Source organism: Dipteris shenzhenensis, chromosome 10 (assembly GCF_047967505.1).
Source record: "Dipteris shenzhenensis isolate YYH24624 ecotype China chromosome 10, Dip_SZ_1.0, whole genome shotgun sequence".
NCBI lineage: Eukaryota > Viridiplantae > Streptophyta > Polypodiopsida > Gleicheniales > Dipteridaceae > Dipteris > Dipteris shenzhenensis.
The window spans coordinates 20,349,457-20,374,540 of NC_141605.1; the positions used below are offsets into that span (position 1 = coordinate 20,349,457).

Genomic DNA, 25,084 nt, shown 5'->3' on the forward strand with positions numbered 1-25,084 from the left:
ATGTGACACACTAGTGTCAGAACAACCAGCGCAATCACTATCAGTGAGTCCATGCATGACAAGTGAAGTATCAGCCCCATAAAGATGTTGGATAAATTGATGTTTAGGGGGGACATGGTCATGTGGTGTGTGTGTGCAGCCCGTCAGACTTCCGTACAGCTGTACGGCCTGTACGGACCACCTCGTCTGTTGCAGTTTGCTGCTCCCAAATCATACCCGGTTCCTGGACTGTTTTCCACGCAGGGTTCTGCCCCCGGACTACAGCTACGCACTGATCTTGCAGGCCTTCGCTCCCATTTCTCCCCTCTTCAGTCTCTGGGTCTGCTGCACCTTTCCCATCGCCAAAATCTTCCATTTTCCTCTGAAATATAGTTCATCTAGGGTTTTTTACTGGTTTTTTCTACATACACTCTGTCTCTCTTCTCTGTGGGCTTCCTGTGGGCTTTTTTTGGGACTGGTTTTTTTCCTCCACTACCACTTTACAGGTACCTCCTTTCTGAGTTCCACTTTTTACAAAGCTATTGCTGAATATTCCTATGAAAAGACATTTCAAAAGGAACGTTCGGTTCACTGCAAGAAGCAAAAGCAGGCTGAGGGTCAACATGACCCGGTACATGATACTCTTGAGGCCCAACTGGTCTATGATGTCATGCATGAAGGATTTGCAGACACCACGAAAGAGTGGAAAGACTCGGTTCCATCAATTGACCTCATGGTGGAAGTAGATGAAATTGTGGATCCAGTCAGAGAATATGCTAAAAATGTAGTCATTTTATTTTTTCCAGGCCGGATGCCACCTGCTGCAGAGATAGGCAACTGGTTGACTCGCACACTGGCTGGCTCGTTTGTTCGCAAAGTGCACTATGCAACCAGAGGTTTTTTTGAGGTTATTATGGTGGATGAGATACATAGACAAATGCTTTTGGAACATTCGCCTCTTTTTTTTGGGCAGCAAATGGTACATGTATTGCCATGGTCTCCCACAAGGGATTATCAGGCTTTAATCCGACACAGATGCCCGGTCTGGGTTGAAGTTGTAGACTTCCCACAATGCATGGCCTCACTCTTGCCCAAAATTGCAGCTTCTTTAAGCAAAGTGGTCTGCCCACCACGGCCAAATGGCAACTCAAATCGATTTTGCATTCTTTGAGATACTGATAATCCCACATCAGACTCTTATTCAGTCACGGTGAATAATGTGGACATGGGAAGTGCATTTTACAAACTGAAATGGGGACTATTTGCAGGGGCTTGTTTTGACTGCAAAAAATTTGGACACATGGCTTCACAGTGTCCAATGAATCAGCATAAAATGCCTCCTGCTGCTTTGCCGGTTCAAATGCCTCCTAAAGATACTCCTACTTCTATTGCAAATAAAAACACAGGTAGTAGACCGCTTTCTGGAACTCAGGATAAAGGCAAAGCTCCAGTGGTTTCAAATGGGAATGTTTCTTCACATTCCCCTCCTACTATTCAACCCTCGACAAAAGGACAGAAACCTCCAACCGATGGCTGGCAAAGTCCAAGAAAAGTTATTTCTGCTAGAAGACTTCCACCCCCTCGCACTTGGAATGGTGCGTCTTCTAGTGGAAACACCCCAGAGGTCAATACAGGAATTGGGATCACATGGGCTGCAGTGACAGCTAGCAGAACACTCTTCCCTGAAGAAGAGGTTGTTGCTTTGCTGTCTACTCCTCAGGTGGATATTTCTTCTCAGGGGAGAAGCATTGACCCTGAGATAGAAATGCAGGGCTGATATCATGAAATTTGATGTTGTACATAGTTGTTGTATTGCTATAAATATCTGTAAATATGACTACTCATATCAAATGTTTTACACTCAATGTCCAGGGGATGTGTGACAGTAGGAAATGGAAGACAGTGTGGCTGTACATAAATAGATTTCAGCCTGACATAGTGGCATTACAAGAACACAACCAACATGTCTATGCAGGAAAGGCAGGACACTACTGTGGCTATGACATTTTCTATGCTGGAGAGCACTTCAATGCATTATTCGACGAGAAGTGTTTGAATTTGCCTCTGTTTATGCACCTCAATCCTCTAGAGCAAGAACTGAAATTTGGGATGCCATGCAACAATATCCATGGAGATATCATGCCTTTATATGTGGGGATTTCAATAATGCTCCTCAACAGGGTGACAATACCTCCAGACATACTCATATGTTAACCCCTGAAAGGCATGCATGGTCTGAATTACTGATGCATCTGGATTTGGTGGACCTTTGGAAGGAATTGCAGCCTTTGTCACCTCGATACACATTCCAAAACAATGCTCTTTCTTCATATCAGGCACGTCCGGATCAATGGTATAGCGTAGCTCCGCAACAAAATGGGGATTTTACATGCAAAATGTGGATTGACTATGCCTTTATGCATTCCGATCATGCACCCCTATGGTTGCGGTTATCCTTTCATGATATGCCACATGATAGATTGCCACAAAGGCGACATCTGATCGTGAACAATAGCTACTTGCAACATGCTGCTTTCAAGGCCATGGTTACTGAAGCATCTCATTCTCTGTCTTCTCGCAGCCATATTCATATTGATGATGCCTAGGATTCTTTTGTTTCCAAAATGCAAGTTGTGATAAGAGGTTATGGCAAGTCTTACATGAAGACTCGGAGGGAAACTATTGCTCAGGCCAAACTCACTTGTCAGGATCTCACTGAACTCAGCCATCTTCGTTCGTTGTCCCTGCATGAGCAAACAACACTATGCCAGGCCAGACATTGTCTTAAACTTAATGATCACAGAAAACTGGCTAAATGGGAGACTAGAGCCAGACAAAGAGCCTTTACAGATAAAGGCTGCTCTTCCAAAGAATTCTTCAAAAGCTTGCATAGAGGAGATTAAAAACAGAAATTTGCAGGGTGCTTATGCCTGATGGATCATGGACCACCTCGCGATCACAGCTTGCTTCTGTTTGTGTGCATCATTTCTCTTAGCAATTTAGTTCTGCAGATCCTCCCTCACAGCAAGCTTTGGTTGCACGAAATTTACTGTTGCAGCATGTTTCTCCTATTATTTCCACTACTCAAGCTTTGGAATTGGAGGAACCTTTTACTGAGAGGGAACTGTCAGATGCAATCAAATCTTGCGGCGGATGGAAATCTCCAGGATGGGATGGTCTTACAGTTGAGTTTTTTCTAGAATATTGGCCTCTTTTGAAGCATACATTGCTACATATGGTGAATGCTGCATGGCAAAATCAGAAAATGCCAGACACATGGAAGAGAGGTCTTGTTAAACTCCTTCCAAAAAAACAAATTTGTGAATCTTTGGCAAACTGGAGACCCATCACCCTTATGCCAGTCATTTACAAAGTCACTACAAAAATGATTGTAGATCGGCTGAAAGGGTTTTTACATGATGGGTTGCATCCTGCCTAATATGGCTTTGTCCCACGTAGGCATATCACAGATAACATTGCTAATGCCTATGTTGGAATTGAATATGCCAAATACACGCAGCAGGATCTTTTATTATTGCAAGTTGATATTGCCAAAGCCTTTGATACTATTAAGTGGGATTTCATTTCATCGACTATGATTTGGCACAAAAATGCAGCAAGTTATCACTTGGCTAAATCAAGATAGTAAAGCTGCCTGCATACTTTCAGGGGATATTTCTACATCCTAGACTCTTGGCTGTTCTGTTAGGCAAGGATGTCCCCTAAGTGCTTTACTTTTTGCCATAGCCACTCATCCAATGCTTCAATATCTGGACCACCTTTTGGACACTGACCACTTGCATGGTTTGGAGATTGCTGGCAATCACAGCATGATCGCTCAAGCATATGCTGATGATTCCTTCTTTACCCCAAAAAATACTCGGAGTGATCTGTCCATGATTATGCAGGCTCTTTCTACATATGGATTGGCTGCTGGTCTTCGGGTAAATTTTCAGAAATCAAAATTGTTGTCGTTGCATGAACAGGAATGGCACAGCCTTCTGTGGTCTGGGGAAATTGTCCCCGCTTCTCAATTTATTCGACCTCTTGGCTATCCTCTAGGTTGGGAACTCACCCGTTCTCAACAAACTGATTGGGTGTTGACAAAGTTGAGGGCAAAACTTGAATATTGGAAGCTTGCAACTTAGCCACTACATGTTCGCTTGCGAATCGCACAATCCATTTTGATAGCATACATACAATTTTACCTGCCTCTCATTATGTTCACTAAGGCAGAGCTGAATTCCTTTATGTCAGCTATCATGGAAATTTTCTGGTGTGCAAAAAATGGCAAGATTACTCTCTATGCATCGTCTCTGTTCTCCAAAGATGCACGGGAGTCTGAACATTCTCAATATTCAAATGCATTTACTTGCTCACAGGGGAAAAATGATGTTGTAGTTTATGCAAGGAGATCAGCCTTGGGCTTTCATGATCCACTCTCTCTTATTACATATTCAGACTTCTGCCTTTGGGCATTGGCAGCCTACTCAGTGGGATTTCATATTTGGCTCTATCCAAGGCAAGATCACAGGTTGCCCTTTTGTTTCTCGCCTGCTTCTCGATTGGAAACATATCTTATCTCACTTGGAATGGCATGGCCGAGATTCTTTGTTGGGAAACTCTTTGAGGGTTGAGAATATTTATTGGTCTAAAGCAAATACTGTTTGGCATATGGATCGCCCTCTAAAGTGGTGGAGAAAAAGGCTCCGTCTCCCTTGGCATTACAAAGTCCCTCTTCGGCAACAACTTTTCCTTTGGAGAGTCCTGCTTGGCATTTTTCCATCTGGCCAGCTACTTGCACACAGACATATTGCTCCGGCTGTTTGTCACAGATGCTTACACCCTACTGAATCTGTGCTTCACATCTTCTGGTTATGTCCACATACTTGTGACTTCATTGCTCTCATCCAACAGAGGCTTCGAGCGAGATTTCCTACTGTTACTTTTGGCAGGCTTTTCTGGTTGTTTGGTTTTCATCCAACGAGACAGGGTTTTGAGTTATTTTTTGTATGGGTACGCTACTGGGCACTATGGACTTTATGGATGGATAGAAATCAGAGTCTTTGGTGATCCACTTTTTTCATCCTTTATCTTTTTCAAACGATCTCTGCAGCAATCATTCTATGATTGTGTTCAGACTCGTTTGATTGATCAGGATGTGTATATAGCTTATACTGAGATCTTTAGTTGAGTAATAGTTACTCCATTTTCGAAGTAACTATGAATGTAATTATTTTACAGCAATAAAAGATTTCTTCTCACAAAAAAAAGAGTGTGCCAGTGTGCTAGTGCTTGTGTAGGACATGGTGTGAGTGCTAGTGAGCACCATGGTAGGTGTGTCAGGTGATTCATCAGTTAGGTGTCACCTATGTTGGTGTGATTGAGATAAGTTAGGGACTTGGTGGTCAGGTTGATGGAGGACTTAGGGGTGTTACTGATGGAGACAATCAGGGAGATAATCATGGATCTGGAGCCCCCTACTCAAAGGCATTCCACTATTTCATGAATGAAATTATACTTACACTTGCTATTGCTCTCATTTGCTCACTTGCTCTTGTTCATGCTCCATTTCTAACATGGTATCAGAGCCATTCCATCCTCCATGAGCTCCCTAGTAGCCTAGAAGTCGAGATTTCTTCTTCTTCCGTATCTCATTCCCTTTCTCTCCAAACTTGCAAAGATTAATTCTGCCCACTGCACACGACCATATTCGGAATCCTCTCAGCCTTTGCACCCTCCGGTAATCTTTGCAACACTATGTAGATAGCGCGGCTGGGATGAGAAATCACGTAGTTGCTAGACATCTCGAGTTGCTTCCCCTTTGGCGTGCCGAAAACAATGAAGCTGGAGTCTTCTCGTTATATTCCTCTTATCGAGTCAGAAAAGGCACAAGAAAAACTAACCTTCCGAAGTTTTACCGTTCCTCTTTCCAGCCTTAGGAGGACTCTTGTACGATTATGACATAGGTGCGACATCGTCGGCCACCTTATTCCCTCTACTCATTTCTACCATCTCGCATTGCAGCGCCCACAAAGTGTGCATCGTCGCGGCAGGAATGACTGGCCTTGCTGCTTGCAAGCACCTCATGCAACATGGAATCAAGCCCACAGTCTTGAATCTCGGGATTGTATTGGTGGCGTCTGGAGGTACACTTGTGCCACCACGAAGCTGCAGTCGCCCAGAGACGGGTACCAATTTTCAAACTTCCCTTGGCCTGCGGGCACTCCTTTCAATCCTCCGAATGAACAAGTCGTAGAATACTTGGAAGGCTATGCAGAGAGATTTTAGTTAAAGGAGAGAATTTGGTTCAATTGCGAGGTTATGGAAATCAAATCAAGGTTCGCAGGCAATACTGGCTTTACCGGTCTATGGGGAAACAATGGTACAGCTTTCGCACGTGAAGAAGAAGAGAATGGCGGTGGTAAGGTTTGGCAATTGCGTGTGCAGAAGCAGTCAGGAGGACAACTTCAAACGGAGATTGAAGAGGAGTGGCTTCATTTCAATTTCCTAGTCACGTGCATTGGTCGTTTCAGAGATTACCCCATCGTACCCACGTTTCCATCTAGTGGAGGACCTTAGATATTTTCTGGAACCGTGCTACATACAATGGAATACTCGAAGCTGGATAATGAAGCTGCAAAACAACTACTAAGTGAATATGGACAAGATGCATTAAAGAGTGTGGAGAAGGACAAAGAGCAAAAGAGTTACATCAATATTGATATGCTTGTGCTCTTAGAAACTATGAAGACCAAGAAGAAAGAACCACACCAAGATGCTCCAAAGACCTCTATCAATGAGGAGACTTTCATCCAGAAGGGCATTGGCCTTGCCTTCTAGTTTGATGTTGTGTGTTTGAGTCAATAAGGTGCTCTGCCATGGATAGTCCACCCTAAAATGATATGTTATTTCCATTTTAGTTAGTCATAATTGCGTGCTTTGAGTCATATGTCCTATGGCGATACCCAAAGACACATGTACCAGTTGGACTCTCTTATTGTAAACCGAGGTAACCTGATTTGGAGTGAGATCATGGTGGAGCTAGGATGTCCACATGAGTCTACTGCCAATGCAACTGGAGTGAGAACAAGGTCGGGAGCATGAAAGCCATGTAGTATCCCATTGTCTATTGCCAGGGTAGCAGGTCATCAATTTAAGGGGGGGTATGTTGGATAAATTGACGTTTAGGGGACACACTTATGGACATGGTCATGTGGTGTGTGTGCCAGTGTGCTAGTGCTTGTGTAGGACATGGTGTGAGTGCTAGTGAGCACCATGGTAGGTGTGTCAGGTGACTCATCAATTAGGTGTCGCCTATGTTGGTGTGATTGAGATAAGTTAGGGACTTGGTGGTCAGGTTGATGGAGGACTTGGGGGTGTTACTGATGGAGACAATCAGGGAGATAATCATGGATCTGGAGCCCCCTACTCAGGGGCATTCCACTATATGTAACTCTACTCATGAATGAAATTATACTTGCACTTGATTTTGCTCTCATTTGCTCACTTGCTCACTTGCTCTTGTTCATGCTCCATTTCTAACAAAAGAAGGCCTAAATGTTGAGTGCCTTTAAGATAGTTGGAAACATGCTTCACGGCATGCCAATGGTGCATAGATGGGCTGTGCATATATCTGCTCAATTGTGAGACAGCATACTATAGATCAAGTCTCGTATGGCATAGGTAAATCAAACAACCAACTACCTGCTGATAGACAGTGACATCACATGTACCGCTACCATCCTCAAAAGAGAAGTGAAAACCAGCCTCTAATGGTGTGGATACTAGCTTGCAATCCTCAAACTGAAAACATTGCAAAAGCTGTCCAATGTACTTGGATTGTGACATCAAAATGCCCCCCTCACTGCTAGCAAATTGGATGCCCAGATAGTAGTGCAAAAGGCCAAGATCAAACATAGCAAATGCCTACTGCTGCAAATCAATTTTAAAATCCGCAATTTGCTGAGCATGTGTCCCAGTCACGAGCATCTCATCCACATAAAGGACTAAAATCAGCAAATCTGTCCCACGCTTTTGCGGATGTAAAGGGTAGCCTCTGTAGGGCTGTTCTGAAAGCCAAGTGTGAGCATATGCGTATGAATTCAAGCACCAACTCTCCCATCCTTGGGAAATGCAGCACGGTGCATCTTACCAAGCAAGCATGGTTCACAAACATGTTTGGTAGGCATATGCATTTTGGGAAGATCCACAACCATATCTTCCTTATATAACTTCATCAAGGCTCCAAAATTGAGGTGTCTAAATCTCTCATGCCACAAATGAGTATCTGTCATGGTAGAATCAAGAGCAAAGGCATGTGCATCGCGGCAAGTGCAGCATCATCATCCAAACATCTGTCATAAGCATCAAGTCTATAAAGACCTCTAGACAATGTGCTAGTCAAAACCATTGTAAAGGCATGTGTAGCATCATACACTGCACCACTATCAAAGAACCAGGCATCATGAACATTTGAAACTGTCATACAAGCATCATGAACATCAACATGTAACCAAGAAAGCCCAATGCTGGTCTTGTGCGAAATTAGGGGACTCATGTCGATCTTCTGCACTAGAAGAACCAAATGCTGCAAGACCAGACTCTTTCTTTTTCTTTTCAGATGCTATGTGCTTCCTGCATTTAAAAATATCATGCCTAGGTTTCCTGCAATAATTACATCTCTTCTTCTTTTTGTTATCCCTAGAAGAAGAGGCACCATGTGAATGATCAGCATGGGAATGAGAGGGCTTTCCAGCTGAAACCTTGCCTTTACCTTTTTGTTTGTGATGGGCAGCAAATGCTTGATCACTAGCCATAGAAGCATTACGATTCACACAACTTTGCTCCTCCTAAAGAAGAAGAGCAACTAGCTGGTCAAATGAGAAATGATTGGCATCACCCCCTGCAACCAACCTCAATATAGTAGCAAAGCCTTGATATGAATCAGGCAACCCATCAAGGGTATTAGAAACAAGCTAAGAATCAGGCATAATCTCATCAATGTTGGCCAACTACTCTTTCAAATCCTTGACATTTGTGAGATAGGCATCCATGTTACCACTCTCATCAAGCTTCAAATCTATCAACTGCTTGCGGAGATAGGCAACCCTCGCCTCATTCTACACCTAATACAAAGATGCAAGCTGATCCCATGCTTGCTTAGCTGTCTTGCAAGACCGAATATGAGGGATAATAACCCGTTTCACTGAAAGAGCAATCAAGGCATGTGCTTTGGCATCACAACCATCCCACTGAATTTGCTCCTGTGAAGGAGGCAAAGCACCTGGAGCAGGAGGTGCAGGTGTCCTAGCTGTAGCATGAGAACCATCACTTGAAGAAGCAGAGGCTGTAGGTGTAGCACCAGAAGTCACAGTGGGTGTAGGCCTGGCCTCAAAACTTGAAACAATATGCCATAGATTCTTGGCAACCAAAACATGTCCCATCATGTATGACCACATGGGATAATTGGTGCCATCAAGCTTGTCATCAGCCCCAATCATACCAAAAAAGATCATCCTTGTGGCTAGCCATTTATGCAAATGGAGTGCAAATACCACAACTGACAAAGGGAATGCAAATGACTGCACAAGCCTCAAGGCTATCAACTGCAAATGGAGAGCAGTCCCAAAGGCTGCAAATGAAGACACGCTTCACGAGGTAAAGCTGTCCGTACTGCAGCATCAAAAGACTTTATTCGTACAGTTGGCACGAGCCCCGAGGTGAACTGTAACTGCTCAAAAAACCCTTCTGCAAACCGCGTACAGATCCGTACAAGGTGTACCGTACAGCTCTGACAACTATGTACGGATGCAGGACTGCAATTAATGCAGCAGTAAATGCTCTGACATTCCGTACAACGGCCGTAACTGCAGTAAAAGACCCTGACACAGTCCCATACAGCTGCTAATGCTTCCGTACAGCTTTCGTACTATGAATAAACACCCCGTACTGTGTACGAACCTACACGTGTGTATTTAGCAGCAATAAATGACCTGCACAACAATTAATGAGGCACTGACAGATCCGTGCAGCTGCAGGACAGCAGTAAATGCTGGCAAAAAATGTCCTTACAGTCCGTACAGGGGTCCGTACAGGGTGTATGGATGGCCATACAGGCGCACTTGTGAGGCTGAAGCAGAAATCTTTGCTGTACTGATGTACGGATTCACTTATGAGGCAGCTGCAGCTCCTAAATGCTCCAAAATGCTCCGAAAAAAACAAGCTTTCGACGACCAAACTGCTTGGAGAGGCCTCAGATGTGCACACGTGTGGAAATGCATAGAGAAATGGACCGACCAGCAGAGTAGTAGGCTGCCAAACAACTCCAAATGCAAAGACCAGTGCCCGGGGAGGCTGCCAATGGCTGGAGGGTGAAACCTTGACCTGCTCTGATACCACTATTGGGTGTTGGAAGCAATGGAAGCTCAAAAATGGAAGCACAAAGGAGAAAAACGAGATGCTGTAATAGATTGCTGCAAAACTGAAGTGTGGAGGCTCAAGGGTGAGCCAACATAACAAAACCCTAGGGCTAACTGCCCTAACTAGACTAAGTGTCCTAATTGACCTAGATGGTACATAAACTAACTGTACCAATAGTCCTAACTGACTATAACTAGGCCTACAAGGCTCATACCAAGGTATCTATGGATAGCTCATGAGATGGCCTACACTCCCCTCATTGTCTCATCCCTCTGCAGCAGTTCCGGCCGCGCTTGTTCCACCTCTTGCCCCACCCCTAGACACAGCCCGCAAGCCCCCGAGCAAGGGCATGGTTGAGTTTCCACCCGTCCCCCACCACACATACACACACACACACAGAGGATGCGGCTTCCTCCTCTCACCCGCAGCTCACTTCCTCTCACTTGCAAGACTCTACCTCCTCAAACAAGCTAGAGTCAATGCAGCTTGTTCTCCTAGCTTCCAGTTCTGAGGCACCACCTTGGGCAACCCTTGTTGAAGGAGTTTTGGAGGATGAGACCGTGGAAGTACCTGGAGATTCGGGATGAATATCCTCTTGCTAGTGATGATTGTGCAGCCCCGGAAGGGGAGTTCCATCGGAGTGGTTGGTTCCTGCACTCGCCCTTTCTAAGGTTTCCACTTTGCCTCCATGGGAGAGGAGAAGTGGGTCCCCTCTTTGTTCAATTGTATGATGCAAGAGCAAATATTTCGCATGATGGAGGAATAGATGGGGCCCCAAGGGATAGATCTCTAGCTCATCTATAGAGACTCAGCTACTTTTCAACTCGGCTTCACCAAGGAGAGGCCAGACACAGGCGTAGCAATTGGGGTGATCCATTTGGGACCAAAGGTGCAGCTCACTCGGGCTACGTACTAGATGCTCCATTCGTGTGTTGCCCGGATCAGGATAAAATTTTAGTATATGATGAAGTGGGCTCTAAAAGTAGGCATAGAGCCTATAAAGCCTCCGGTACACCACTACATAGATACAGACTACTCTCCTTCCACCAAGCCCCCCTCAAAGATACAGAAGTATGAGGTGGTTGTGCAGGCTCCCACTCATGAGCAAGCCATGTTCTCTCACGCTTCCTCCCCATGAATTGGACCTTAGTAAGGTGGAACACGCATGGGCTTCACGATCGTGCTTTTCCTCTTTTTCTTTCTCTTTTCCTCTCTTTTCCTCTCTTCCTCTTCCTCTCGTTCTCTCTTTTCCTCTTCCTCTCTTACTCTCATCCTCTCTCTTCCTCTCTTTTCTCTCTTGTTCTCTCGTTCTCTCTTCCTCTCTTTTCTCCTCTCTTTTCCTCTCATCCTCTCTTTCTCTCTTTTCCTCTCGTTCTCTCTTTCTCTCTTGTCCTCTCTTTTCTTCTCTCTTGCTCTCTTACCTTTCTCTCTGGCCTTTCATGAAAGATACATTAATAGGGCACAGAATCTCAGACTGAGGTAGAGCCATATTCAAAAGGTAAAGTGGCTGCTTTTTTAGATGAGGATTTGCATGAGGAATCTATAGATTGGCTCTCCTCTCATGCATTGATTGACTTCTAACCTCGTCCCTGACCCCCTGCTGCCTTCCTTAAGAACTGCTGAGAACTAATCGGGTAAGAAAGGATTCGTAGTCACTGGTCTACTGGCCAATCCAGCAGCCCCCCCTATGGGCCAACTTGCAGCCCTAACCAGCCGACCACCAGGTCGGCCTGGTTGGCTGGCTTTCAAGTCTTATAGCCAGGCTTTGCTGGCCTCCCTTGCTGGCCTAACTGCCCACGTGGTCGCAGCCACTAACCCAGGAGTCGGGGCTCTTTCCTACCCCACATCCTTGCCAGAACTCTTGCACCTGCAACGCCTTATTCCTGCCCTGAATCCACCTCTGTCTAGGGCATTCTTAGCCAATGGATTCCCTGCTGCAGCCTATACAGTTCCATAGTCTGCTCCGTACAACTCCAATGCTCCATACATCTGAATCAGCCCTCCGTGCATCCTTTGCAGGGCTTACGGGATGCTGATACAAACCTCCAGCCTTCAAGATCTGATGCTGGCAGTTCTGTACTGTTGACGTGGCAGACTTCAGCAAGGTACATGCTTCCTTTTGTTGTTGTGAGTATGCTGCCCACATGGCAGTCTAGATCCTGCCCATGTGGCAGCCATGTCAAACCATGGTTCACCCACCTCTTTGCACTCCTCATTTGAGGTGCCCTATGGTTCACCCCCCCGATGAACTCGTCATTTGGGGGCTCACAGATGGGGAGGTGACTACCCCTAATCCTACAAATTACGTCTTATAGATAAGCACATAAGGCACTGTAGATTTAAGGATTGGGATGGTTGATTTTGGTGGTTCTTGAAATGAAAACAGAAGTCAAAGCTTTTCTTGGAAAAAAAAAAAACAGAAGTAAAAGAACTTGAAAATGCTAGATATAATCAAGTTATGTGGATTTCTTGTGGTGCGCTGGAACACATTTTTAGATCAAATATTGGGATACCCATCTCTTTTTTTAAAAGCTCTCTGCAAACCTTTAATCGTTTTCCATGAGCCAAAGAAGCATTCCAATACTTTGAAAAGATGTCTCATGTGCATATACATAAAATAACATAAGGAAAGTTTATATATTGACTTGTATTTATAGTGTAAGTTATTTTATTTTTTATTTTTTATTTTTTTGCAAGAATTTATAGTGTAAGTTATAGAAATGAAGATATTAAAACTTGACCTTAAGGTTTGTAACAGGTGCATGTCGATCACATTAAAGTCAAGCAACAAAAAACTATTAAACTCATAGAGTTTAGATAGTTACAGAAAACATTTTCAGCACGCCTTAAAGCTTTTCTCTACTGTAATTTCCCAATAACAGCTGACGCCACACATATCCAAAATAGGCACTTCTGCCCCAGGCCCATGGCCTCTTGCAGCCCTTAAGCCCTGCAAATAATGGATCTTATATTGCAGTTTATGTCCAACTCAATCATACTTACCAGCGCTTTCAAATTGTTCGATATCTTTTGTCTCCAAAATATTACGTCCCATACTATTTGGTTCATATGGATGAGTTTCAGCTTCTTTCTCAAAAGTGTCAAAATTTTCACTGCTGTAAGCATTCATTGCTCCTGATGTGAAAAAATTTGTGGGAATCTTCAGGTTGTTGAGAGCTCTCTTATGAACCACAAGAGGGTCTGAAACCTTTTTTGAACGTCTTGAAGTTAGGTTAATCAGGGAAATTGTGGAAGTTTGAGCCTTGTTGCAGTTTGGAAACTGAATTGCAGGGACTACAACAACTGCATGAGGAATCCTTCCAGCTTCCACATGAATGCCTCTCGATGGACCCAGAGTTCCAATCCACCTTATCATAAAGATAGTTGTTTTACACCTACAATACCAAGAAAGTAGCTATTTGTGAGTAGCTATGCTACTTTCTTAAGCCTAAGAGCAAGTCATGAATACACCATTAAATTTTTGAGACATCCACAGAAACACGACTTCTAAACAATATACATAATAGACATAGAAACTTTTTGCAACTCTGTATATAATAGTGTAGAACTCTAAATCAATCACTGCATGCATGCCATACTTCGTAGCAATAGTGCATGAGCAGAGCAGCATCAATATTTGAATAAGGAATACACAAACTTCATACCTTTTGAATTCTGAAACTTATATTGCATTCTTTTTTCTTTTTCTCACCCCAAAGGAAAGATCCTTTCATTAGAAAACTTGATAGAGCGATACAGATCAATCCATGGGACACTTGACCAATCAAATGGGCAGGTCCCAACAACCAGAGTGGATTCCTCAATCTGTGAGTGTAAGAAAGGCCTACAAGCCCAAAAGAAACAGCAATACAGTCATCAAGAAATTGTTCCTCGTTATTGAGGAGATACTCATGATTGCAAATGTAGTATCTGAACAAAAGGATGTTCAATGCGTTGACAATGGTGCCACCATGGACATGGCCAACAGAATTATACTACAGCTGCATTAAACCGTGGATCCCAGGTCTCAGTCAAAATCAGTAACAACTCAAGAGGACTGGTATTGTGCCTTTCATCACAAGGTCAGGCGAGACTAAGGTATTAGTTGATGTACTTCTTGTTCCCAAACTCTAAAAGTGTAAAAATGACTCTTTCTCACTGCCATATTTTTACCATTAATTTTACTTTCTTGAGATCTCATTTTTACTGACCACACGTGTGTATCCTTCTATGTGAGTTCTTGTGACAGGACTTCACATCTCAGCCGGGCATCTTCTGCTATCATGTGCACATCTTCATCATAGCAGTTCAGAGTACTCTCTTTTCATGGCTGATCACCATGCATTGCTATCTCCAGTATAGCACTTGTCACCTTCAGTGTGACCCTTTCCAAACATCAGAGCTCTTATCACCTTCAGCGCGGTCCATCGCCTTCAGTCCAATCTCTCACCTTCAGCATGACCAGTCACCTTCAATGTGGCTCTATCACTTTTAGTGTGATCTACCGTCTTCATTGCGGTCTTGTTTTGCCATCTCCAGCATGGCCTGTGTTTACCATCTTCAGTATGGACTTTTGTTACCGACTTCAGCACAGTCTCTCTCTTTGCCATCTTCAGCATGGCCATGGAGATCTTTAGTATCCATCATAGTCACATCCTATGACACGATGTCGGAAGCTAGTGCATGGGGTGGACTTCACGCCAATGAAGTTACGAGTCATATGACTATCTTACCGGATCACCCTCCACCTGGTATTAAATTACCAACATGCTGTTCGAAATTGATGACGCTTGGCACATCCACAAGGAATCTCCATACCCTATTGTTCTACTCCTAACACCTTCAATGGCCTTGGGGGTGACCCTTGGTGTGTTATGCTATGATGCTTAGTCGATGAGGACAGATCTAGATCACATAGTCTTGTGAGTTGGAAGTGATCTCAAAACCCAGTCCATGAGTACCTACTTTCTACGGCTTTCCGAGAGCTAAAAAATGGTTCCAGTTTGGTAGAATTCTAGAGCTGGATACAAGCAGTTTAAGTTCTAGGGTTAACTGACTGTGCCCACCTGTGAGCCCCCGATTTGAGGGGACAGAGAGGTAGGAGGGCTGGGAAGAGAGAGAGACTCACGCCGGCATCATAGGCAACCAGCACACGGGCTGGTTGCAGCCTGCAACAGCAGGTAAAACGGGGCTTTAGGCCTCACATGGAGGCTCCTGCAGCAGCGCAGACTGGCTGCACAGGGCACCCTTATATAGGGCCTTGTGGCAGGCCAAGTCGGCCCAACCAGGGCCACCGACCAGGGCCAACCCTGGTCGGTTTTCTAGGGCCCATGTGGTCGGCCACCAGACAGGGTACCGACCCTGCTGGTCGGTCAACTCAAGGGGCCTGGGCAGTGCCTATAAAAGGCCTACTCCTCCATTCATTTAAGCATTCAGCGCAAGACTGAAAGCCCCTCTCCAAGGCTGTGTTCAGCACTCAGATTTGGAGCAGTTGCTGAGAGAGAGAGTCCATCAATATTCTCCAGCACTTTGCTGTGTTTTGTACTACTCCCTTGGAGCTATTTTTCTGCCCACCATCTGGTGGACGAATATACTCTCTTTCTCTCTCCGTCGATATTTATTTCTGAGAGAGTGTTTATTGCATATGTGATCATCTATCTGAGTTGAGTGTGTGTAAGAGTTGGAGAGATCTTGCGTGGAGGTTTGAGTGATTCATTCCCTCTTGATTTCTAACATGGTATCAGAGCCATAGGCTCTCAACTCTTCTTCATCAAAGCACTCTCTGAAGGAAGGAGTCCCTTGGCAGAAAGGCGATTCTGTTTTCAGCTCAAGCTAGCACGGGAGGTCAATACATCTTTTTTGCTTCAGTTTTTCAGTTTGCTATTCACCAAGATGGATCAGCATTCAGAAGCCTCTACACCAACTGCTCGTCCTTCCTCCTTCTCCAGTCATCTTCCTTCTTCATTTATTCCCAATTTTGGTGAAGCTGGAAAGCTCGATGGGACGAACTATCCAATCTAGAAAGTCAAGATCCGAAGCCATCTATTGGCACGGAAGCTGTGGAAGATAGTGATTGGGACCGAGGAGAAGCCGGAGGACATTGTGGACAAAAGAGGTGAAGTTTTATTTGAAGCACATGCGGATGAACTCAGTGCATGGGAGGAGAGGGATGCTCAAGCCTTAGCAATGCTAATTGGCACGACAGCAGATGCTGTGATTCCTCATATCCAGTTGGCAGAGACGTCTTCAGAGGCATGGGCCATACTGAAGGAGCTGTATGAAACGGATAATACAGCCCGTATCATTACTCTTCAGCATCATCTTTATAATCTTGATATGAATGAGGGTGATAGTGTGCATGACCATCTGACAAAGGTGAAATTCGTGCGGGACCAGCTCGCAACGGTTAGAAAAAGATGGACTCGAGTCAATTGGTGTTGCTCACACTCCACAAGTTGCCACGGAGTTTCAAAAGTTTTGTGACTACGGCCACTGCGGGTCAACGGACGAAGCCAATCACCTTTGAGGAGCTTGGCCCACTCCTGCTTCAGGAGGAGGCTCAAGAGAAACTCTTTACGCAAACCGACAAGAAGGCATTAGTGGCCAAAGACAAGCCTGAAAAAGGCAAGCCAAAGGAGTTCAAGAAGTCAAAGGACCCTGACCGACAGAAGAAAATGAAGTGCTATTACTGTGAAAAGCTTGGCCACTCTGCCAAAGAATGCCGAAAGAAGAAGGCGGATCAGAAGCGGAAGAGAGAAGCCAGGAACAAAGAAGAGCCTAAGAATGATTCTGCCAATGTGACGATTTGACAGTTGTTTTTTAATCAATGAACATTGTTCAGCATATGCAGTCAATGAAGGAAGAGAGGATTGGTATGTTGACAACGGTGCTTCAAAGCACATGTCTAACAGAAAGACTTGGTTCAAAACCATGGAAAGTACACACCCGGATTCCAAAGTTTCTGTCGGGGATAGCCGGACGTGTCCTATGAAGGGCATCGGTAGCATTCCTTTCATTACAACCACGGGTAAGGAGAAGGATCTCTCTCGAGTACTTTATGTACCCAACCTTTGCAAGAACTTACTGTCTTTAAGTCAGATGGACAAAAACAACATGGCAGTTCTCTTTCAAGATGGCAAGGTCACCGTGACATCCAAAGCAAATGGACAGATGGTGGCTCAAGGAGTTGAAGAGAACGAACTGTACCGCCTCAATGCAATGTTGGTTCATGAAGACAACGGAAAGTCCAAACTTTGGCATGAGCGCTTCAGTCACGCCAGCTATGGAACCTTGGCTGAAATGTCAAAGTCGAAGATGGTGGATGGACTTCCACCAATTACACGCAAGGATGGTGTCTGTAGGGCTTGTCTAGAAGGCAAGCAACATAGGGATAAGTTCCCACAAGAAGCCTCGTTTTGGGCCAGCAAACCACTTGAGTTGGTTCATGCCGACATTTGTGGCCCAATGTCTATAGCATCGTGGGCAGGATCCAAGTACTCACTTCTCTTTGTGGATGATTTCAATAGAATGACCTGGGTGCATTGCTTGGCCAAAAAGTCACAGGCTTTCGAGAAGTTCAAGGACTAGAAGGCTAGAGTTCAAAAGGAGACAGGGGAGGATGTCAAGACGTTCCGTACACACAGGGGGGGAGAATTCACCTCAAATGAGTTCAACATATTTTGTCGCAAGCATGGGATCAAGCGACAACTCACCACAGCACATACTTCTCAGCAAAACGGGGTAGCCGAGAGGAAGCATAGAACCACGACCGAGACAGGGCTTGCTATGCTCCGAGGTAGAAACCTTTCTAAAGCCTACTGGAGTGAAGCTATCAATACAGCCGTACACATTCTCAACAGGACCAAGACGAAGGTCCATATGAGGCATTTTTTGATAAGAAGCCCTCTATCACTCATGTTCGCATTTTTGGTTCTGACGCATGGGTGCATGTGCACAAGGAAGACAGGACCAACCTTGATTCCCGGAGCAGAAAATGTATCTTTGGGTATAGCGAAGAATCCAAGGCCTATCGACTCTTCGACCCAGTAAAGAAGCAAATCCTTATCAGTCGGGATGTTGTCTTCGAGGAAAAGGAACCTGAACCCCAGGAGGAGCCTCAGATTAAGGAGGAGGAGATTATTCAACCCCTGAACCCACCCCACCCCAGGTTGACCATCCAAGAGGTGGCGAAATCAAAAGCTGATGTTTCACAAGGTACTGAGGAAGAGCAGGATGTTCCAGAAGCAGTTCCAGTTCCTCCTCCCACTGAGAAGCAGAAGAGGTTGCCCCAATGGTACCTACGGACATTGGAAGACTCTCAAGTCACCGAAATACCTGAGAGTAGCAATTCTGGATTGCGACGGTCCGAACGTCTTCAAAAGACCCCATTCGTGAATTTCACGTTGGTGGCTCAGCTTGAAGAGCCAAGGACCTTCGAGGAGGCGAAGGACCATCCAGAATGGCAGGCTGCCATGCAGGCAGAGATGGATGCTATCTTGAAGAACAATACCTGGGACTTAGTGGCCAGGCCCCCGTGACGGAAAGTCATCGGCACTAAGTGGGTATATAAACTTAAATCCAAATCAGACGGCAGCTTGGATAAGTATAAAGCCAGGTTAGTGGTCAAAGGTTTTGCTCAAACTGAAGGCATGGATTTTGATGAAACTTTTTCTCCCACAACTCGCATGGTTACTATCCGGACAATGATTGCCCTTGCTACCCAATTCCAGTGGCCTATTTTTCAAATGGACGTGAAGTCCGCATTCCTTAATGGAACCCTAGAGGAGGAGGTATACGTAGAGCAGCCACGAGGCTTTCAAGATCTAGGGTCCCCATTAAAGGTCTCCAGGTTGAAGAAGGCGCTATACGGGCTGAAACAGGCCTGCAGAGCTTGGTACCAAAGGATTGATGTATTCTTTCAGAAGATAGGGCTAAGTCGGAGCCCTTCTGAGGCAAACCTCTACTTGTTCATTGAGAAGGGGTTGCGATTGGTACTCATCCTTTATGTTGATGATCTTATCTTGATAGGTAACCATGTCAAGAAGATTTCTCACGTCAAGGAGCTACTCATGTCTGAGTTTGAGATGACTGACCTTGGGTTATTACACTATTTCCTTAGTATAGAACTAAAGCAAGCCAAAGACAGGATCTTCATTTCACAGGAGAAATATTGCAGAGAACTTCTGAAGAGATTTCAGATGGAGGATTGCAGGACAGCAATAACTCCCATGGAGGTCGGGCTCAAGCTAAGTGTTCACAACACATCTCAACTGATCGATACTCCTTTGTACAGACAATTGGTAGGAAGTTTTCTTTACCTTACCAATACTCGACCTGAAATTTGTTATGCTATTATGCCAGTTCTCTGCTTCTCCCAGGAAGAGTCATTGGGATGCAGGTTTACGGTTGCTGAGGTATCTAAAGGGTACTTGCACCTACGGGATCACCTATACCAAAGGCATCGAACTAGGCGGGTTTTGTGACAGTGATTGGGCGGGTGATGCTGACACCAAGAGATCAACAACAGGGTATTGTTTTTTACTTACATCTGGTACCATCTCTTGGCTGAGTAAGAAGCAACCCACAGTGGCCCTTTCATCTACAGAGGCAGAGTACAAAGCCGTGTGTACAGCAGCTTGTGAGACACTGTGGTTGAGGTGGATTCTGGAGGACATGGACGTGTGTCAGGAGGACGCAACAGTGCTGATGTGCGACAATCAGAGTTGCATAGCCATTGCCAAGAATCCAGTGTACCATGCGCGGACCAAGCACATCGAAGTTCATTACCACTTTGTTCGAGAGCTCATCATCGACGACGTGATCGAGCTTATGTACTGCCCGACCGCCGACAACTTGTCTAACCTCTTCACGAAGGCACTTCCTCGAGAACAGATGGAGCACCTCATTAAACGAATGGGGATTGGCCCACAGTTGTGACATGGAGGGGGGGTGTTAGAAACTCATTGTGCCCACCTGTGAGCCCCCGATTTGAGGGGACAAGGGGCAGTGAGAGGTAGGAGGGTTGGGGAGAGAGAGAGACTCAGGCCGGCATCATAGGCAACCAGCACACGGGCTGGTTGCAGCCTGCAACAGCAGGTAAAACGGGGCTTTAGGCCTCACATGGAGGCTCCTGCAGCAGCGCAGACTAGCTGCACAGGGCACCCTTATATAGGGGCTTGTGGCAAGCCAAGTCGGCCCAACCAGGGCCACCGACCAGGGCCAACCCTGGTCGGTTTTCTAGGGCCCATGTGGTCGGCCACCAGACACGATACCGACCCTGCTGGTCGGTCAACTCAAGGGGCCTGGGCAGTGCCTATAAAAGGCCTACTCCTCCATTCATTCCAGCATCCAGTGCAAGACTGAAAGCCCCTCTCCAAGGCTGTGTTCAGCGCTCAGATCTGCAGCAATTGCTGAGAGAGAGAGTCCATCAATATTCTCCAGCACTTTGCTGTGTTTTCTACTGCTCCCTTGGAGCTATTTTTCTACCCGCCATCTGGTGGATGAATATACTCTCTTTCTCTCTCCGTCCAAATTTATTTATGAGAGAGTGTTTATTGCATCTGTGATCATCTATCTGAGTTGAGTGTGTGTAAGAGTTGGAGAGATCTTGGGTAAAGGTTTGAGTGATTCATTCCCTCTTGATTTCTAACAGTGCATGGGTAGAGGGGTCATTTTTAAAAGACCTAGTTAAGGTATTGAAATAACTCCTAAAAACTATTCTAACATAGAATAACAAATCAAATACTATAATTAGAAAATAAAATATAAGAAACCGTTTTTCAGCTTTTCAAAGCTTTTTCAGCCTGCTTTTGGTGCTTTCTCAGCTTTTGTAGCTGCTTTCACCCAAGGTCTATATAAAGTTTGGGCTCCGTTCTAAGCAGTCACATACGCTACGTGAATACCGTAGACTGGTACGGAGGAAGAAACTGGACTTCGTTCGTCGAAACGAGGAGGAGCTACTGAACATTTTGTTTAATAACAACTCTAAGGACTTTTGGCGGAGATTTCTAGAAGGACGGTCCCCTCCGCCACTCACTGACACCCAGATCTGGTTTGGTTATGAACGCACACTTTATGACATCCCAAATCAGCCAATCCCTAGCCTCTCACACATGCCTCATCCCACATCATGCACCCTCTTCACTAGAGGAGGGGTGAAGGATGCTGTAATGAAACTTCATAATGGCCGAGCGAAGGATCATGAGGGACTATGCACTGAGTTCATTGCATATGGGATTAACCTCCTAGCCCCGATCTTAGCAAAGCTTTTTAATGAAGCGGTTTATTTGGGATTTCCACACACTTGGACCATTAACACTATCTCACCCATCCACAAGGCAGGGGATCCCATGAGCCCGGAAAACTACAGGACCATTATGATTGGACATGTCATGTCCAAGATTTATGCATTAGTACTTGACTCCGAGGTTAGCAGACTTGCAGAGTGTCTAGGACTCATAGCAGCAAGACAGGCCGGATTCCGGCGTGATCATGGAACCATGGACCACATTCTGACGCTCAGATGTATCATCGAGGAGGCGAGGTCATGGAAGCAGAGGGTTTATTGTTGCTTTGTGGATTTTTGCAAGGCATTTGATACGTCCCGAGAGCCCGCCTCATACAACGCCTCCAAGACTTGGGTTATGACCAGGAGATCATTTGGGCTATCATGGCCCTTTACGAGAGAGTTTCTGGCAAAGTTCGGACAGGATCCGGGTGGACAGACGAGATCATGAGTACCATCAGGGTCAAACAAGGGTGTCCTTTGTCGCCTTCCTTGTTTGGCCTCTACATTGACGAGCTTGAGACAGTGATGCAGACACAGGGGGGTGTAGGTTGCTCTCTGCAGGCACGCTGATCCAGATTTTACTCTATGTAGATGACGTGGCTCTCTTGTCTTCCTCAGCAGAGGGGCTTCAGAGACACCTAGACGCACTACATTCCTTTTGTGAGTCTCATGATTTGAAGGTCAACCTGGGTAAAACCAAGGTCATGATCTTCAATACATCTCGAGCCATCATGTGTCAGGAGCAGTTCACATTTGCGGGGTCATCTATGGAGATAGTTTCATCATACACTTATCTTGGGGTTATCTTCTCCGAACCGAGCTTCACTATGAGACCTGCGATGCAGGCACACTTGAGTAGAGGGTATGCCTCATTGGCCAGGCTAGAGAGGCAGTGCTTCCGCTCACACTTTCAGGATCCACACACCAAGGGGTTGCTTTTTGACTCCTTGGCTCGCCCAACGGGGATGTACGGTAGCCCTTGTTGGGGGCCAAACTTGTCGGATACAGAGTGGGCCCGTATGGAGCGGCTACAGGTTCTCATGCTATCACGGATGATTCGTGGCAAGTCATCCGTTCCTCACCAGGTCATTCAGGCTGAGTTTGGGTCACCCCCTTTACAGCTAGATGCTGCATTTCAAGTCATCACATCTCTGTATCGAGCTAGGGAATATGGGGATTATACCTCAGGGCATAGCAGGCTACCATGGATAGCTCTATCCTCTTCTATGGCACTTGCAGCAGGAGGAGATCAGAGGTGCTGGTATGCACGTACAGAGAGATGGTTTGAGCGACTGGGGCTCCACATGGATAGACTACCTCCCTTCCAGTATAGCATGGATGGTCCGTTCTCTCCCCTCTTAGCACACGAGGTCAACCAGGTTATCCGTGAGGATCTACTACAACTACACACTTTTCGGACCTGGTTGGAACCGAGTGAACTCCCAATGAAGCTTAGCTTCTACAGAGATCACTTCTTACATATCACAGCGGAGGGTTTCATTGACCCACCAGGATACACATAGATTCACCTACCCCACTCGATGGGATCTCTCTTGGGTAGTTCCGGGTCTCTTCACACAGACTTTGCATCGAGAGCGGCAGAGCAGAGCGACTACCCAGGGAGCGGCGCATATGCACACTATGTGACATACAAGAGGTTGAGACAGAGGAGCATTTAATCTTCAGGTGTCCTATGTACTATGAGATCCGAGGACGTTTCCACTGCCTCTTCAGAGATAGTTATGGGATTTTAGCCCATTTCCTCTCCTACCTAGACCAGCGGTGTTTGGCAGGTTTCATTCATGAGGCACTTAGACACCGCGAGAGGATACTCCGAGCACGGAGACAGGAGCAGACTTCTTCCTCGGTTGATCCCTCTCAGAGCTCTATCACAGAGTTCTTTCAGCTAGATCACATGGACCCCAACAAGACGAGGCCTCGACATGACCGTGACCCGCCGACAGCTCAGACAGAGGGTCGACACACAGATCACACTTGGAGACATCCCCTCCTTGTTTAGAGTCGGAGCCTGACCGACGGGGGTCACAGTAGCCCTGGTTAGACGCAGAGCTACGACCAGGGGACGTGCCAAGACCGCACCTCTGAGTGGCCGCCAGCACTCTATTGCCGACTTCATGCCTCCACTGCCTCATCCATCCTTATATCTTGCTGTTGCTGGGGATGATGATGATATTGATGATGATGCTGAGATTGATATATATAGTCGGCCATCGACATGACTATGTTGTACTTAGGACTTAGTACTGCCATTCTGCATTTTTGCATTTTTTGCATTTTGCATTTTGCATTGGTATGGACGCTCGTTTAGTAGCTCCACTACCACAGCTCGTTGTTTCAGGATTTTCACAGTCTCATAGAGCCATCGGTCTTCCAAAGACTTTAATAAACTTTCTTTCTTTATTTCTTTCTCTCTGCAAATTTGCACCCTCTCCCTGCTGCTCTCTTTGCAAATTCGCCCTCTTCCTAGCCATCCTCCTACTGTCCAACTTGATGATTGCTGGAATTTCTGCAGCCTACCTTTCTTCCTTTCCAGTGCCCAAGACAAGTCATGCGGCAAGTCTTCTTCGCATATTTCACTTTTATCAATCACGACACTTTCTTTCACGCACTGTTTTTCTCGCAATCAATCCTGCTTTTGTCTTTTAGGCTACCAGAAAGTGATTTTCAGATTTCGTTTTTCACTCATAGGGCTTTTAAAACTGATTTATTTATACTGAACATGTTCCCTTCGATTTCCAAAGGTTCTAATCTCATTTAGGTTAAAAACGCTAACCGCTTCTGTTGTGGGCTATACGATCCAAAGTCTAAGGTTTCTATACTAACCCTAACGGGTAGAATCTGAGTTTCCTATGTTTCAAAGTGGGACCAAGACCATTTATGTGTCTTTCTCTCCACCTAGTACTAGGCCAGGGGCTGCCAGGGGCTACTTTCTTGGATGATTCTCAATCATTGTACATCTAAGTCCCACCTTGAAAAGAAAGATCATTGTAATAGTCCTATATTTGAGTCTTGGAGAACTCTGGATTTCCCAGAGGGAGTTTTGTCCAAAGATCTATACTACCATTGTAGTGAGGCTAAGCATCATTGAATATATAAAAATACAACTCGGTTTACCCAATTGGGGGGAGCGGCCTCATTCTCACCCAGTCGAGTGCCAGTGTACTTGTCTCTATCTCTTTTATTTTCATGTTATGTGATGTGAATGCATCTAAAGTTGTTGTACTTTTATGTGGAATTTACAAAAGCTCTAAAATTCTAAGTTTATTTAGTTATTCGACTGGAAATCACGCTTCCGTGTAAGCACAACACTGACAAAAAGAATCTTCTTCGTGTTCATGCTATACAAAGGAATGGAATGAAGGTAGAGTTTAATCA

At 45.4% G+C, this 25,084-nt stretch overlaps 1 protein-coding gene across 4 annotated transcripts in view; it reads right to left on the bottom strand.

The window, feature by feature from the left end:
* LOC147897531 (biotin--protein ligase 2-like) overlaps positions 1–25,084 on the bottom strand; it is a 117,643-nt gene that overhangs the window by 63,201 nt on the left and 29,358 nt on the right. For 3 of the 4 annotated variants that reach the window (XM_087380007.1, XM_087380006.1, XM_087380008.1), the window contains one exon: positions 13,405–13,796. The exons of the other annotated variant lie outside the window; for it this stretch is intronic. In XM_087380007.1, the coding sequence (XP_087236133.1) occupies positions 13,405–13,796 (392 nt within the window). The remainder of the gene's footprint in view (positions 1–13,404; positions 13,797–25,084) is intronic. 4 annotated transcript variants of the gene reach the window in all.